Source organism: Strix uralensis, chromosome Z, assembly GCF_047716275.1.
Source record: "Strix uralensis isolate ZFMK-TIS-50842 chromosome Z, bStrUra1, whole genome shotgun sequence".
NCBI lineage: Eukaryota > Metazoa > Chordata > Aves > Strigiformes > Strigidae > Strix > Strix uralensis.
The window spans coordinates 68,889,816-68,905,345 of NC_134012.1; the positions used below are offsets into that span (position 1 = coordinate 68,889,816).

Here is a 15,530-nt window from a genome sequence, read left to right on the forward strand (position 1 = left end):
AACTGCTTTGTTTTCATGAACACAGCAGCCCTTGGTAAGCTTCCACAGAACAGTCAGGACAAGCGATTATTAAGCAATATTCAGAAATCATTGTAAGCTGCTGTAAGTAAATAAGTTGCAAAGCAGGTGATCATTTCCTTGTATCAACGAGTCCTTTCACTACTGCTTTAAGTTTACCTGCCTGACTTGGACTGCTTTTTTGTGATAAAAATAACTCCATTTCAGATCCCTTAATCACACCATCATCTAACACTCAGCACCCTGTTTCCATAGGCACACCCTCAGAGTGATATTTTAGCTTTTATAGTTTTATTCCCGAGTCATATGACATTAACATAGAGCTACACAGTAATCTAAGTTGAAATGGACCCTGGGAGGTCACTTAGTCCCTGCTGACTAGCAGGACAGGCGTTTCCCCAGGCTTCCTGAGCGGTTTTGAGTGACACTAAGTAGGAAATGCTTTTCTTCCACTATTTTTTAAGAAATACCTAAAGAATCTGTTGTAGAGATCAAAGCGGACCATCTCACTAATTCTGTAATACAACAGCTTCTTGTTGTTGCCCCTTGTGCTGAGGAGCCGCACGCCGCGGTCGGTGCCCAGGGCGCTGGGCGGCCCCGCGGCCGTTGAGACGACGGGTGCGTACGGCCCTGCCAGGCGCCCCGGGCACTAGGCAAAGCCGACGGGGACGGATTTCCATCTAAACGTCTTTCTTTGTGCAGCACCGGCCACGTCCAACAACGGCAGCAACAAGACGACACGCCCGCAAGCCGGCACCTCAAGCGGCCGCCGCACTCCCGCCCCCCCCCGCGCGGCCAAGATGGCGGCGCAGCGCAGCGCCGCGGACTGTCCCCGCCCGCCCGCGTTCCCGACACGCACCGCGCCCCCCGTCCCTGCCGCCTGCGTCCCTATTGGTGAGAGGAGGGTTGCGGAGCACCGCGCGTGCGTCCGCCGCTCCTCTCCGCCAGTCGCCGCTCTTGGACGTCGCGGCGGCGAAATGGCGCGGAGGATGGAGGGCGATGTGGAGGACGGCGAGCTTTCCGACTCGGACTCGGACATGCCCGGCGCCGGCTCCCCCGAGGACCCAGAGCAGGTGAGGAAGGGGGGGTGGCCGGCGGCGAGGCCCGGGCTCCAGCCGGAGCCGCGCCACCCCTAGCTGTGGGCCGCGGAAGGCCCCGCCCGGCAGAACCCAGCAGGAGGCCGCAGGGGCCCTGCTGCCGCCCGTGAGGTCCCGCTCCCGGCCGGAGGGCGGGAGGTGCTGGACGGGCCCGCTGGGCAGCGGGGGCGGCTGAGCCGGGGCGGTGCTCGGCGCCTGTGGGGCGGGGGGCCCTTCCTCAGGAGTCAGTGCTCGCTCCGTGTCCTGGGCCCGGGAACCGTCTTGTTTCTCCGGGGCCCGTTCACTTGGGAAGACCACTTGCTGTCGCGGAGTGTGGGAGGCTTTTGTTGCTGTGCACTGCGTTCGGTGAGCAAAGGAGAGCGCTCACCGGTACCGCTGGTCGCTTCAAGAACAATACAAATAGGCCGTTGTATAAACGGCTTTCCCTTGTTTTCACCACTCTGCATCCGTGAATTGCTGAAGATATGTTGTTTATTTCCAAGTGTCTCATATTGTTTTCACGTTAGAGTGTGTTATGAAGTTTTTGAGGAATTTATGATGATGTGTGAGCAGAGATGAATCAGAGTGTAAGACTGTATATGTAAGGATTTTTATTTTCTTCAGCTATTTTGATATAGTTACAATATAGTTCTGGGACGTGTAGCACAAAAGTTATTACAGACGTGGTTTTTTTTAATTTATGGAGTTGTTAGTGTTTTGCATTATGGAATACATTTTAAATTAAAAGTCTGTATTTCATAACGTGATAAAATAAGTTGAAGACTTCTGTTTGCTAATAGGAGGAAGAAATGGTGTCATAATGTTGGTGAAAGAGTAAGGTTAAAGGGAGAATTTTTATTTCACATGAAACTGAAGGAAAAGATCATTGGATAGTGTATAACTTTATGATAAGAAATCAGCGAGGGAAAACTGGAATTCTGAGTAAGGAAAACGTTTTCTGCACAGAGTGGCCAAAAGTTTCCGACAATTGGGATTAAAAATTATGGGTTATGTTACCCATGGTGCTTTTGCACATTAGGCAGATTTGAGCAGGTCTGGCTTTCATATTTTAGTTTATCTGTGAGGTGTATGGGGAAACAGCATTTCTTGAATATTTTTATAGCAATGGGATTTTTTTTGTAAAGTATGTTGAAATCTTTACAGGTTTTGTCCCTAATTCATAAGAAGCCCTAGTGAGTCTGTGGTGTCTTGTTGGTTTAAAGGAAGAAAACCCCAGTTCTTCTATAAGGTGCTACTGTCCCCAGCTGGTTATATGCTGGCCTGATTGAACGAGAATCACAATACACTGTTAGCTTCTCAAAGTCTGAGCAGCATGCAAATTTTGTGAGTTTGGCTTTGGGTTTTTCGGTCGCTTTCTTCTTCTCACTTGAGTCGGGGAACAGTATTTTGGTTGCAGATCACTAGTCTTGACTCTTTTTAGACTCTGGAGAGAATATGAATTTCTATGCTGTTAAAAAAACTTCTGGTAAGTTGCTGTGGTGGTTTGGTTTTTTTCATCTTTCTTAGAACTGCTGTTCATGTTGTGTCTTTGTCTGATTTTGGAATTTTAATAGCTTTTCCAGCCTTGTAATTATTTTAGTTTAATTCAACAAAGATTATGTTAAGCAGATTAGTGACTCCTGGTGTGTGTTTTCTATAGCAGCCATGCTGTCTTTCATGCACAAGCATTCAAAATACAGAAGTTTCATAGGATGTTCCTGTCAACAGTTGTCCAAACAATGCTCAGGAAGGACTGCCCAGTCAGTCACATGAGTCAGAATTAAGCTTACTAGCCAATCAAATCTTTGATGTAACTTGATAGCTCTTTTAATTTGCAAGAGTAATTAATTTAACAGACATACACTTTTTCATTTCAGAAATCGCATGATGGCAGTGATTCAGGCAGACCATTCCAGAGCAGCATTTCATCATGTACACCAAGTGTTCCTTATCGGACAACCAAAAGTGTGGATTCAAGTGATGAAAGCTTTTCTGAATCTGATGATGACAACTGTCTGTGGAAACGAAAACGACAGAAATGTTTCAACTTTCCTCCTGCTAAATCTGAGCCTTTTCAATTTAGCCAAAGCCACCAAAAGCAAACTGCTCTAGGTGGCAAGAAGGTTAACAACATTTGGGGTGTGGTGCTCCAGGAGCAGAATCAGGATGCAGTGGCTACTGAACTTGGGATTCTAGGCATGGATGGTAGTATTGACAGAAGCAGGCAGTCTGAGACTTACAATTACCTATTGGCTAAAAAGCTGATAAAGGAAGCTCAGCAAAAGGAGGCAGAGACTTTAGATAAAGAACTGGATGAATATATGCATGATGACAAGAAACCATTGCCAGCAGAAGAAGAAAACGGACAAGGCTTTCTCAAACGAAAGCGACCTGTAAAAGATAGACTGGGTGAAAGACAAGAAATGAAATACAAAGGAAGGTATGAGATAACAGAAGAAGATTCAGAGGAAAAAGTGGCAGGAGAAATTGCTTATCGGTGAGTTTAATAACAGTATATCTTCATTTCTTTAAGTGTTGGTAAACTGTTGATGGAAAAGAAGGGGAGGGGAAGCTTTCTTACTGCTAAATATGTAAAATGTCTTACCAGATTACAAAAAGCATGAGCACCTTGTGTGTGTTTTCAAAACCCTGGGATTAAAATGCAGCATTATGGCTGGTATCTTGTAGAAGCATCCAGTAATACTTTTTTTTTTTTTTAAGATCCACCAAGATGGCTTGTTATTTGAGAACAGTGGCAAGGAAAAATATTGTTTCTCATAATACAGATTTAGTAGTAGCTTTTTTAGGAAATACCCCATGAGTAAAGATGCATGTTTGGAGTTGGACACCAATGAACACCTGTGGTCACCATGAAAATCTGGCTAAATCATAAAGCCTTGAAACTGTAGATTACTCAGACTGTGTACTGTTCCGGAGAGCACAGCTTCTGAAATACTCCTTATGTGGAACATGCTTGTCTGAAGAAAACATTTTGCTGCTGTTGTAACTAAGGGCTGTGCCAAGGTTAGACACCAGTACTGAAATCAATGTCTCTTTCTGTGTTGTGGAACTGAGCTGCAGTTCTGTACTAATTTATGGAAGCCAGTGTTTGGGTTATCAAGCTCCAGCCATCTGCACACTTATCACCATACAATTCTTTTCACAATCCTGTTATTTAGTTTCTGTACACTGAGCTGAGTCAGAAAACTTACCTCTCAAAAAGCCTGTTGCTTTTTTTAAAGAGTTAGTTTGCAGACAGATTTGTCTCCTGAACCAATTTGCTGCAGAATTTCCTGTGAGCTGGTATTGGCAGCACTGGACTGATGGTGTGAGGAAGGGTATGTGACTGCAGTCATTCTTACTTAGATTGACCTAAACTGCCACAGTCCTCCTTCAGTGCTGCAAGGGAAGAAAATGCTTGACATTTAAATAAAACCTGGGTTTACTGATCATTGTTGATTTCTTACATGTGATACGTAGTATTGCCAGATGCTGACATACAGTAATTAGACAATTATTAATGCTGTTATCAGTTCTCAGTAGCTTCTCATTTATGAATTTGACATCTTGAGCATGTATCTTGTAATAAATTTTTCTTTGTTATACTGAGGTTCATCAAAACAGGGCAGAGGCTCCATTTTTTTTTAATTGTTTATAGTAGTAGTGACACTGAACTACATCAGCAGGATTGTGGTTACACACATCACAGCACTGTTGTTTGATCTGTGCTGTGCCATCTGTGCCTGGATTCATAATCTATTGTTGTGCTGGCCCACACTGAACTGAAATCAAAGAGTTTTTCTGACCATGTTGTGCCATGTTTTGCTCTTTTCCTCGTTCAGTTCCTGTTGCAGTGTACACCTGCTTGTTAAAGCACACATACAGGAGGACTGTGCAGGGCCAGAATGAACACTAGGTGGGCACTTAATTGTTTAAGCTGCCACTGCTACTAACAGAAGTTCTAACCAGATCTCTAAGGAATCCTGGTTATCTTAAGGTTCTCTGCATCTTTGAGAAACATTTCCATCTCTTCCAATAATTCACAATTTCGAACAATCCTTTAAATGTTTAAGAAACCATTTACCTTCTAGTGCCTTGTCATTCATTGTACTCGGTGAGATTAAACACAAAGTATAAAGTTAAGTGAGTTCAGTAAACCTTTTCACGATTAGGACAATTGTCACTAAAATACAAGTTTCAACACTTAATTTCAGGTAACTTTAGTCATACAATTGAAGCACGTGAAGCTAGCCTGGTTGTTCTAAATAGTTGTTCACATGTGTGGTCAGACACCTTCTATTATGCAGTAACATATGCAACTTTATAGCATAGTAATGTCACTTGAAGCAATTAGTCTAGACAGTGATCTTCAAGAAATTTTGGTAATCATGGTGGTCTGGCGGTCCTCAGAGTGTAAAACCACTGAGCTGTAGTGCTTGGGACTGCACTTAATGAGAAGCTTTGTTATTAAAAACTGAGAATTTATCATATAAACTCTTGCTCTGGGCAAGTGGCATTGATTTGTGGGCTTATGGTGTTTTCCAGTGGGCACAGTGAGTTGATGCTCCCTTCATGGAGACTGACAATGACATTTTCTGTATGAGGATATTGTTGCTAACAGACTAATACATTTTAACTCACTGCAATATTTTTTTTCTTGTTTGCATTTTATAGGTTATCATAGGTTAGTCAACAGCCTGATTATTATGTAGGTTTGTCTGAATGGCATATGATACAGAGGAACTTTTATACTTAATGTTGTCCCTGGTTAATTGTTAATGTAACTGTAAAAGGTGCTGTAATTTTAACTGTTAAATGCACAGCAGACTTTTATACTTCAATTTCAGAGATTTATACAGATCTTTGCAGTTTCTTGTTTGGTTTAATATTTCACACAAGGGAAATCACTCAGTGCATTTTCATTGAAACAGATTTTTTAAATGCATGCTTTAGCTTCTGAAGGATAGTTTTTTGCTCAATATTTTGAAATCTGATTCAATAAGCCATTGAAACACATTTAAATGTATAGACTCTTTAATTTTAGAACAGTTTTGTGTCCCACAGAATGATTTATTCATCATGGAATTTCCATGGTCAGTTCTACCCAAGAAATTACACTGACAATAAATATGTCTTTTTGTTTTTCTCTCCCTTCAGGCTTTGTGAGCCAAAGAAAGATTTAATCGCCCGAGTAGTGAAAATAATTGGCAAAAGAAAAGCTATCGAACTGCTTATGGAAACAGCTGAAGTGGAACAAAATGGTGGACTGTTCATAGTGGTAAGAAAAATGTGATATTGTGGGTTTGTGGGGGCATACACAAAACTTGTAGAATATTTAACTAGTACTATCCCACACCTTTCACAGTGAACAGGTTCTACCAGAGTTTCATGGCTTTCCCTTGCCATGAAACTCCCTTAATAAATACGTAACCTTCCAGCAGTATTTGAGTAAAGAATGAGATGAATGAACCAACCTGGAAATTGCCCAAGTTTTTGAACTGAGATTAGTATCTGATTTGCAGTGATAACATTGTATCTCTTACTGTGCCTTCCCTTGGGATCTTTTCCCTAGACTTGAGCCTGAAACATTCTGAAGCTTGAATAAAAGCTTGTAATGTTAGGATCCAGGTGAAGCCTCTGGCACTGTTGCTTCAGTAAGTCAGGTGGATGTTTGACAGCACTGACCTCTACTGGGTTAATCAGCTTGCCATCAGAGGTGAACATACTCTATAGTGAGCATTTCTAATACCACATTTGAAGAGTAACCTTCAAAAGGGAATCTGTTACCTTTATTAGAGAACCGTTGGCTTGTGTATCAGTAGAGCAAAACCGAGTGCTGATTTCTGTTACATAGCATGGTAAAAATCCTATACTTAATGATTAGCTTATCAATTTTTCAGTACCTTTTTGTTTTTATTAAATAATAAACCTCAGTGCAAAAGTTCAGAAGAAAAAAAGTGGGAGGGAGCTAATAAGTACTTTCAGGCATGTGGCTATAATTTATCTTCCATCATTGGAAGTAGAGAGGAGGGGGAAAAAAAAAAAAAAACCACAACAAAAATAACATAAAAAACACACACAAAGAAAAAACACCACCACCCAAAAAACAGAAGACCCACAACTTACCAGCTAGCAACTTGTCTTAGAAGCAGTCTGTTATCTTGAAAAATTAAAGTACTTACTAAAAAGTATTTATGAAGGAGATGAAAAGACATAGCTGTTGCAGAGCATTTCAAAATAAACAGACAATAATTAAAATAAAATGTATTTTAATATAGTCAATTTGCACTCCAACAATCATTCACAAAAGCCAGATCCAAATGTCCATGAGAGGAAAAAACTATTACTGTACATATTCTTAGGATTTAACAACAATCAAAAATGCTTGGTCACTCACCTAAAAAGTGAGGGCTCTCAACCTTGAGGAATTTCTTTGGGCCACGTCCTGACCCAGAGGGGAAACCTCAAGGAGGTTCCTTGGGTTGGGATGCTGCCCAAGAGGAGAGTCCTTGACCACAGTGTGCTGCTTCAGAGGGGGCAAACTCAAAATGGCTCCCACAGGTCCCCTCCATTTATACCCAAGCCAAATCTGATCTATGGTCAATTATCAGCCCTTACTGGCTGAGGGCCTCAGTTACCGTAAAACCCTGTGAACAAGGGCATGAAAAAATAAATCAATGGCCACTATATTTCACCAGCCAGGAAGCTAGGCGGGTGCACCTGCCACAAACAACTGGTGGCACAAGTTCCTTTGGCTGTAGATCAGACTACACCATTTGAAAGACAGATCATACTGTTTATCTTGGTTGGGATTTTGTGCTGATAGAATGACAAAAGAATGTGACATCTGCTGTTTCAAGAACATACTTAAAAATTGACCTTATCTGTTGTTAGAACTTTTGTATTGTATTTTACTTTGTTATTTAGCAGAAAAGTATTAGGCTTAATACAATATCAGAGCACTGGAGTAACAGAGTAACAGTTCAACTTTATATATTTGAATGGTAATTGAATAATAGTATGATAATTAGTGCTTATAATTTACAGAGGTTTCGTAGCTGAGTCCATTCATGCTTCAGTATGGCACATTGCACCACTGCTGTTACACGGAAAACTGTTGAAGCATGGAACTAATATGTTGTGGGGAAATACTTTAAAGTACATGTTGTGTTTCGTATGCCTTCAGCACAAGTGCAGAATCCTGCAGGTATGCAGATGACTTGTAGAATTGCTGAGCCCAATTAAAACCCGAGATCTACATAATTTTATGGAATTCATTTTTGACATTTTACCGGGATTATGTGTAAGGAACGTTATGAATATTTAACCTAGTATATACATCATTGCAGATAGTGATGAAAGTAGTTAGAATACTATTAGCATTTTGTTTCTTCACTACCTACATCAGATTTTGTATGTAGTTGAAAAGTTTGGTATTGTATTCTAAAGCAAATTTTTTGTAACCTGGTAGCTTACTTGTCCAAATGTAGAAAGCTGGTTACTGACCTTCTTATAACTAGTTCAGTCACAAATAAAACATAGCCAGGGTTGCTTTTACGTAATATGTAACACAGCAGAACTTAGGGGTTTTTTTAATTCTGTCTCAGTACAAAGGATTGTCTTAGATGTTATTTTTGTATCAACACTTACATAAAAAGCTTGCTATTACTGATTTACTCTGTCACTATTAAGAACGGCACTAGGAGAAGAACACCAGGGGGCGTTTATTTAAACCTGCTGAAGAACACACCTAGCATCAAAGAACAACAAATCAAGGTAAAATTGTCAAGAGTGCAAATGATTGTCCAAAGTACATTTTTGTATTGTGATTGAATCTCTCTTATAACTTCTAGCAAGTTTAACTCTACATTCCAAAGAAACCAGTGTTTCACATTCAGAATACAAGCAAAAAAAAAAAAGATGAATTGCCATTCACACTAAGCAGAGAGAACACCTTTTATGTATTGCCAGTTACAAAAACCTGTTGAGGGTGATGAGATTGTAGCATCTGAAGAGATAAACACTGGATTTTAATTTCTATATACCTTACAACAATGTTATGTGCAGTTTTATTTCTCTCTTTGGACCTCTGCATCATTGTGCATAGATTGAATGGTGTTCTCTTAATAGAGTATTCTTGTCCTATACAGCTCCAGCTGTAGCACCAGACAGTATTTCCCATTAAGTCAGATACTGGTCTGAACCTAATCTGAATTGCTTACTGGCCTCATCTGTGGTGCTCACCAAATTAGTTTTGTCAGCTTGTAAATATTCCTGCCTTTCCTTTTAGGGTATGAAATAGACTGAGATGGTGTTTTCCTCATTCAGTTAAAACAACTTGTTTTTTTCCATGGTATTTGCCACTTTTAACATTTTTTTGTTAAAAGAAAAACTCCTTTATTTTGCTTACAGGTGACTACAGCTTGCTCTGTAAACCATCCTAGCATCTTGTACTGGGAATTGAGAAACAAATCAACAACTGTGATTGTCTGTTTTATGTCGAATAAAAAAAGAAAAAAACCCCTTTCAGTGCTCACAAAAAGTTGCAAGTTTGATCACTTAGCCCCATTACAAAAAAAAATATCGCTCTTCTACCCATCTTCAAAAAAATTGCTCTTCTACCCCTCTTCCATGTCCTTGTAATTGTCTCATTCTTCTCTTGCTGATACTGACAAGTGTTTAATGAGGCAGCAGTTTTCACTCAGTGAACTTGATTGATGGTGCAAGATATTGTTTGTCATACAAATCTGTGGGAAAAGTATGTGTAATCCTGTCATCATGGAGGTGGTTGTCTATACAGCTCTCACAGATTTGCATACCCTTAGCACTTGCAGCTTTTGGGGAGGAAAAAAGCATTAATGTTTTTTGTATGCTTAGTTTTAAAAAATAAGCAGGGAAAGAAAGACATGTAGCATCATTCTCCCCCTTGAAATATGGAGGAAACTTGTAACAGTCATATTTTGCAGTACAGAAGATGTTAATGGTGTTTACAGACGTTTGACAGTAAAAATCATGAGACCTGAACTCAAATTTCAATTGTGGAGGAAAGTTTTCTCAAGTTGTCATAGAACCTTTGGTCATATATTCTCTGCAGGTCCCTCTGATTTACCACCCATTCCCCCCAGTTTTGTATCATCAGCAAACTTGAAATGAAAACTTTGTGATACTTATTTACATACGCTTTGAGATTGCTGAGAAATTATGTAATAAAGGTATTTCTGGGGCATTTTCCTGAAGTGCAGTCTATCCTCATACTTCTACTATCAATAATGTGTATCTTAGTTAAATTTTATTGAACAGTATTTGTAATTTTAAAAGAATTTATACTTTGTTTTCTTTAGGAAACACTAGTAAAATGAATACGCCAAACTTTTTTTTTTTTTTATTTCAAGGAAATATTCTATCTGGAAAACCAAAAGGAGTATGAAAACAAAAAAGCTGCTAAGAAGAGGAGAATACAAGTTCTAGGAAAGAAGATGAAAAAAGCCATTAAAGGGCTTAACCTGCAAGAATATGATGATGCATCTCGTGAGACTTTTGCTAGTGATACAAATGAGGCTCTGGCATCCCTGGATGACCTACAGGAGGGGCATCATGAAGCAAAGATGGAATCAGAAGAGATTATTGAAATTGATAATGTTTACGATTTGGAGATCTTCTAGTTACTAATATTCTTGATAACAAAGTCTCTATAAAACATTAAATTAGCCTTTCTTACAATCCCATGGCTTCTTGTTTTCATAAGATACAGAAACATGGGAAATATTTGATGCTGAAGAACATGACTTAGAAAATTTAGCTAAGAACATTTCTTAGCTAAATTTTAACATCATGAAAGATGCTAATTGTCCTATTATTTGTTTGCTGAGTCCTCAAAACTGTTAAGATTTTTCTAGATAATAGCTCTGCATCACCATGTTTGTTCCTTAGGAACTTTTTTTAGCCACATGTTAGGTTTAGGAATTAAAGCTATGTTTTAACCAAATATATCATATTTAATTTTTTGAAGCTCACGAAGTCATCATGTGAGCAATGCTCCTCATTACAGTTGAACATAAAACAGTATAAAGTTAGTCTTGATATAAAAGGTTGTGTGTCCTTGATATGGCAGTGTGTTGACAAGATTATCAGTGTTCATAGGATTAAGACCTGTGAAAAGTTTGGTTTATGAAATCAACTTAATTTTAATGGTCAATGACCTTTGAATGACAACCTTGTAAATAAGCACTGTTGAGCAATGTATGTTTTAAATTTCTGCAGCAGTTTAATCCTTCCTATTATAATAGTGGCTTGAGCTTCCTACCTGTTCTGTCTAGACTTTTTCCATGATTAGACACACAACCAACTTCTACAGATCTCTTTGTTTGAAAACAAACATAGCTGAATGCTTTCCGAGTAGTGAGATTTTACTAAGCTGTGTACCCTTCAAGGGCCTGTAGACTCTACATGCAGGTATGAACCCTTTACCTTGCAGTTCTTGTTTCCATGCTGCTTCTCACGTGTGTGGTAGGATAAAGTAATATGCGGCTTGCAGAAGTTCTGAAGTTTTTCTGTGCTGACTCTTTAAGAAAAGACCAGTATGCAAAAGATGATTTTTTTTTTATTTGATGCAAAAGACTTGTGTAGTTTGTAAGTTCAATTGAAGATGACTTTTATGTTGAATGTTGCTTTTAATATAACTGAAGAACATTTGCGACACTGATATGTATGATGTCTAAAATACTTTGTCACTAGTAAGTTGTGTTTTCTGTGACTAGACACTATTTTCCAGCATAAAATATTTCTGAAATACTAATGAATTCACTTTCAAACCTAACAACAAACTTCACATAAATTTAGTTCACCTGGAGTCCTTGGGTTTCAGATGCAAAGCATATTACTAAAACATAATGAAGTTATAATACTGAGCAATTCAGTACTATCAAGAGCTGGTATTTAACAGACTACAATATTTGAAGAAAGAGTTGTTAAACATATAGCACATTCCATTGTATGCTTTACTAAATTTGAGTTTTGACTTTTCCTTATTTTTTCTTCATGTGCCAGAGCTCCTTATTAACAAGTTACTCATCAGATGTAAAGCATGCCTTCACTCACAGTAGTTGCTCTTGCTGAAATAACAAAAGGGTTTGATTTGTTTGTTAACTTCCTAACAAACCTGTGATGGCCAGAGTACTAAACTGACAGCTCGTGTAAGGGAAACAGAATTTTATACTATTTAATTAGTTTGCGATTGTACCATTTGATCCTAGTTTTTGGAACTGCTTGGGAATATCTTAACAATCTTCTGGATAGAATCAGGAAATGTTAATGGTAGTTTAAGTAATTTTTAATTGTGATGTGATTTGCTGCTAACTGGCACTATTTTTTAAATGTTAATATTTTTAGTGTTGATTTCCCAAGTAAGGGGTACTGAAACAATTTTAAAGTCTTCTCTAACAAAAGGAAGATGATAGAGTGCCCATTCCTTCCTTCCAGTGTCTGACTAACTTGCCTTTGCTTATTTTCTGTTTTGTCTGTCTTTTCTATTTTCTTTGGCTTTCAACAGAGTCCTTTCAGAAGGAAGCCTGTTCAGAACAATGGGCAACTAGTCTTCATTCCTGTTACACCAGTAATTTCTTTTTCTTTACCTTTGGTATCAAAAAGATTGCATTAAGCAGCACCAGTTTTTGTGTAGCACTGTAGTGGCTGCAGCCGAGCTTTAGTTTGTTAGTGGTCGTGGGGCTGATCCTCCCTTCTCTGCGCCTGGCATAGGCCCTTGCACTCTTCTGTGGGATGCATCTGCTTGTGCTGGTGTGTGACAGTGGTGGTGACAGCCCAGCAGTGACCACGTCGTGAGTCCATGTGTGACAGTTTGGGGCTTCTGTCAGCAAGCCTTGGGTTGAGCATGGGCAGTGCTGTAGCTGGGCTTTGGAATCTGGAGCTTCAGCCACCACAGTTTCAAAGGGACTGATGTAGATGTGCAAGGGTGAGAAAGAACAGACTATGACATTCCTGAGTGTTGCCATAGATCTGTCTCTTTTCTCTATTAATGGAGGTTGCTGGAAGGTGTTGAAAGGGATACAGTGGTGGTCATTTTCATCTTCCTCATGAAACAACTTTTCATTCCTCCCTCTTTATTTTCTTCCCACAGAACTACTGCAAGAGTAGGAAGCATGGGTAAGGCTAGAGGTTTTTTCTCTCAGCTCCTACATATTCAGCTTTAGTCTGTCCTGAGCTAGCACTTGCAGAGATAGCACCTCTGTGGCTTGCTGTCAAACTGGATTTTGTTGGCTGTGTTTTGTCTGGGAACAGATAGGCCTACCCATTTAGATTTTAGTAGCTGATGTTTTACAGACAAAAATGCAAATACAAGGGTTGGGGTTTCTGTTCTTAAGTTTCTCTGATGGGCAGATGGGATTGAGGCATCATCTTTACTGCAAATGTAGACTGTGTAGTGTCAGGACAAATATCACCTTCCATCCCTTGAGCTGTAGCAGCGTAATAAGCCATCTTTGTCATGGCTGAAGCAGATGGTGAGAATGGGGGAAACTTTCTGTGGTTTGAAAACAAAGCTTGTTTGTAACCAAAGGCATTTTTGTTCCTTATCACCCAAACTCAAGTAAGAAAACAGTGCTTTTTGGTATCACAGGGAAAATTAATTTATTAATGATTCAGTTTTATAGTGGATCATGTAAGCATCATTAATTACAGTATTGCAGATTCTCCTTCCCCTTCCAAGTAGATGATCTCACTTGCTTTTTATGTCCTCCAGGCTTATTAACTGCTATTTGCCAAAATTCCCAAGCAAGAGTGGAATGACCCAATGCTTCCTATGTTGCCTTGGAAAGAAGATAGGAAGAATAATTTGAATTTAAAGGTAGTGATAATGAGATCAGAAAGTGGTTTTGTACTGTACACAGCTTAATAGTTGCCCCATATTCTCCAGGGTGCTGCTGGGTATCTGCAGCAACTCAAATTGAATCCCGTTCCAAACATTACCAGACAGCAATGCTTTGCTATTCTGTCTGTTCATCTTCATAGTACTAGCAGGACATTTTGTCCTGAAGCTTATTACTGTCTAAAACATGTCTAAATCTTTCATTCTGTTTTTCTTTATTTTGACCATAATTTTTTTAAAAAAAAAGTGTGACTTAACAAGAAACAACTAGAGACAGGTAGTTGGCACATGCAAGGTTATTTATTCTACAGATTTATTTGTTAAGGACTATGTTTTCTGAAAGATCTACAAGGAGCCGAAGAAGGAGAGGAAGGGGAAAACAGCAGTAATAAGGTATAACGGTCATGGGTAAAGGAGATGACTACATTAATTATGACAATTGCTCTTATGGAGAAGTTGAATTCCTTGTATTTTGTCAAAGATGTGGAGGGGTAGACTGGGTAATAAAATTATGAGTTTTTCAAAGGATGGGTTTTTTTTTTTTAATCTGTCATAAAACTTCGCTATGACAACTCTCATTACGTATCCCTTTAAGTTACGCCATCCTCTGCTGCTGCAGTTTTGACACAGAAAGGTCTGCCAGAGGCACTTTTCTAAGCTAAGTTTATTTCAATGTACAAACAAGAGTTGTATTCATGCCTTCAGTGAATTTGAGCTTACTTGGTATTGCACTCCTTTTCCTAATTCTTACTGGTCAGCAACAGGTCAAAGATAAAGTCTATTTCTGAACTACTGTGGTACTTAAGTGGTTCTGGGAATATCCAGTTTTAGAGCCTTTGCATCATAGTTTAAGGGATTCAGGAACCTGGCAGAGACAATGACTGCAGTTTCCTAGGACGACCTTTTCTTGTACTGACCAGGCAGCTGGAGAGCATGTTGCACAGTGGCAATCATTGCAGCAACTGTGGCCTCTTGATAATTTGGACCTACTGCATCCGATCTCATTCATGACCTGCCAGGCCCTAGGAAGTTCTTGCAGAACAAAGCTTCCCAATATTTAGAAAGGACATATTTGAAGCTTTCTCATCTCCTTATCTGCAGTATTGATAGATGCCACTTTTTCAGGAAGGAACACTCAACTGTGATAGACTTAACGTGGTCCAGGCAAACACATTTCTAGAATCACAAACATCCAGACCTAAATACTGATGAAAATGAGAAATACACATCCAAAGTTATAACAGGAGACTCTACACACAAGTTAGGTATTCTAGATACTACCTTTTAGATCAATTTTTGTTTTTTCCTTGAACAGAGAGATTCATTTATCAGTTATTTTTTTAAAAAAGAAAAGCAAACCAACATTTTAGTGTCATTAAATGCAGAAAAATCTTTCTTATCTTGAAAACTTTTCCCTGGAAAGAATTTTTTTTTCCCTTGGAAGCTCATTTGTGAGCATTTGTGTTTAAAACGTCATCCCAGAAGTTTCACCTTTTTACTTTGCCCTCCAAATTTTTCATTTGTCTATCAAGTTTTTTTCCAAACAATAGTACACC

At 39.2% G+C, this 15,530-nt stretch overlaps 1 protein-coding gene across 2 annotated transcripts; it reads left to right on the forward strand.

The window, feature by feature from the left end:
* Positions 1–909: 909 nt before the first annotated feature.
* Positions 910–14,499, forward strand: PHAX (phosphorylated adaptor for RNA export). Of its 2 annotated transcripts, XM_074855029.1 has the most exons (5): positions 910–1,091; positions 2,972–3,591; positions 6,252–6,372; positions 8,787–8,870; positions 10,487–14,499. In XM_074855029.1, exons 1-5 carry the CDS (start codon positions 996–998, stop codon positions 10,754–10,756), a joined length of 1,191 nt encoding a protein of 396 aa, XP_074711130.1. In that variant the 5' UTR covers positions 910–995; the 3' UTR covers positions 10,757–14,499. The 2 variants fall into 2 exon arrangements, with proteins under 2 accessions (XP_074711130.1, XP_074711131.1); XM_074855030.1 differs by lacking the exon at positions 8,787–8,870.
* The last annotated feature ends 1,031 nt before the right edge of the window (positions 14,500–15,530 follow it).

Excerpts from the sequence above, each read along its gene's own strand:
- PHAX (XM_074855029.1), top strand. The coding sequence starts at position 996 with ATGGCGCGGAGGATGGAGGGCGATGTGGAGGACGGCGAGCTTTCCGAC. Across the intron at positions 3,592-6,251 it reads GCAGGAGAAATTGCTTATCG|GCTTTGTGAGCCAAAGAAAG; the intron begins GTGAGTTTAATA and ends CTCTCCCTTCAG. Across the intron at positions 8,871-10,486 it reads TCAAAGAACAACAAATCAAG|GAAATATTCTATCTGGAAAA; the intron begins GTAAAATTGTCA and ends TTTTATTTCAAG.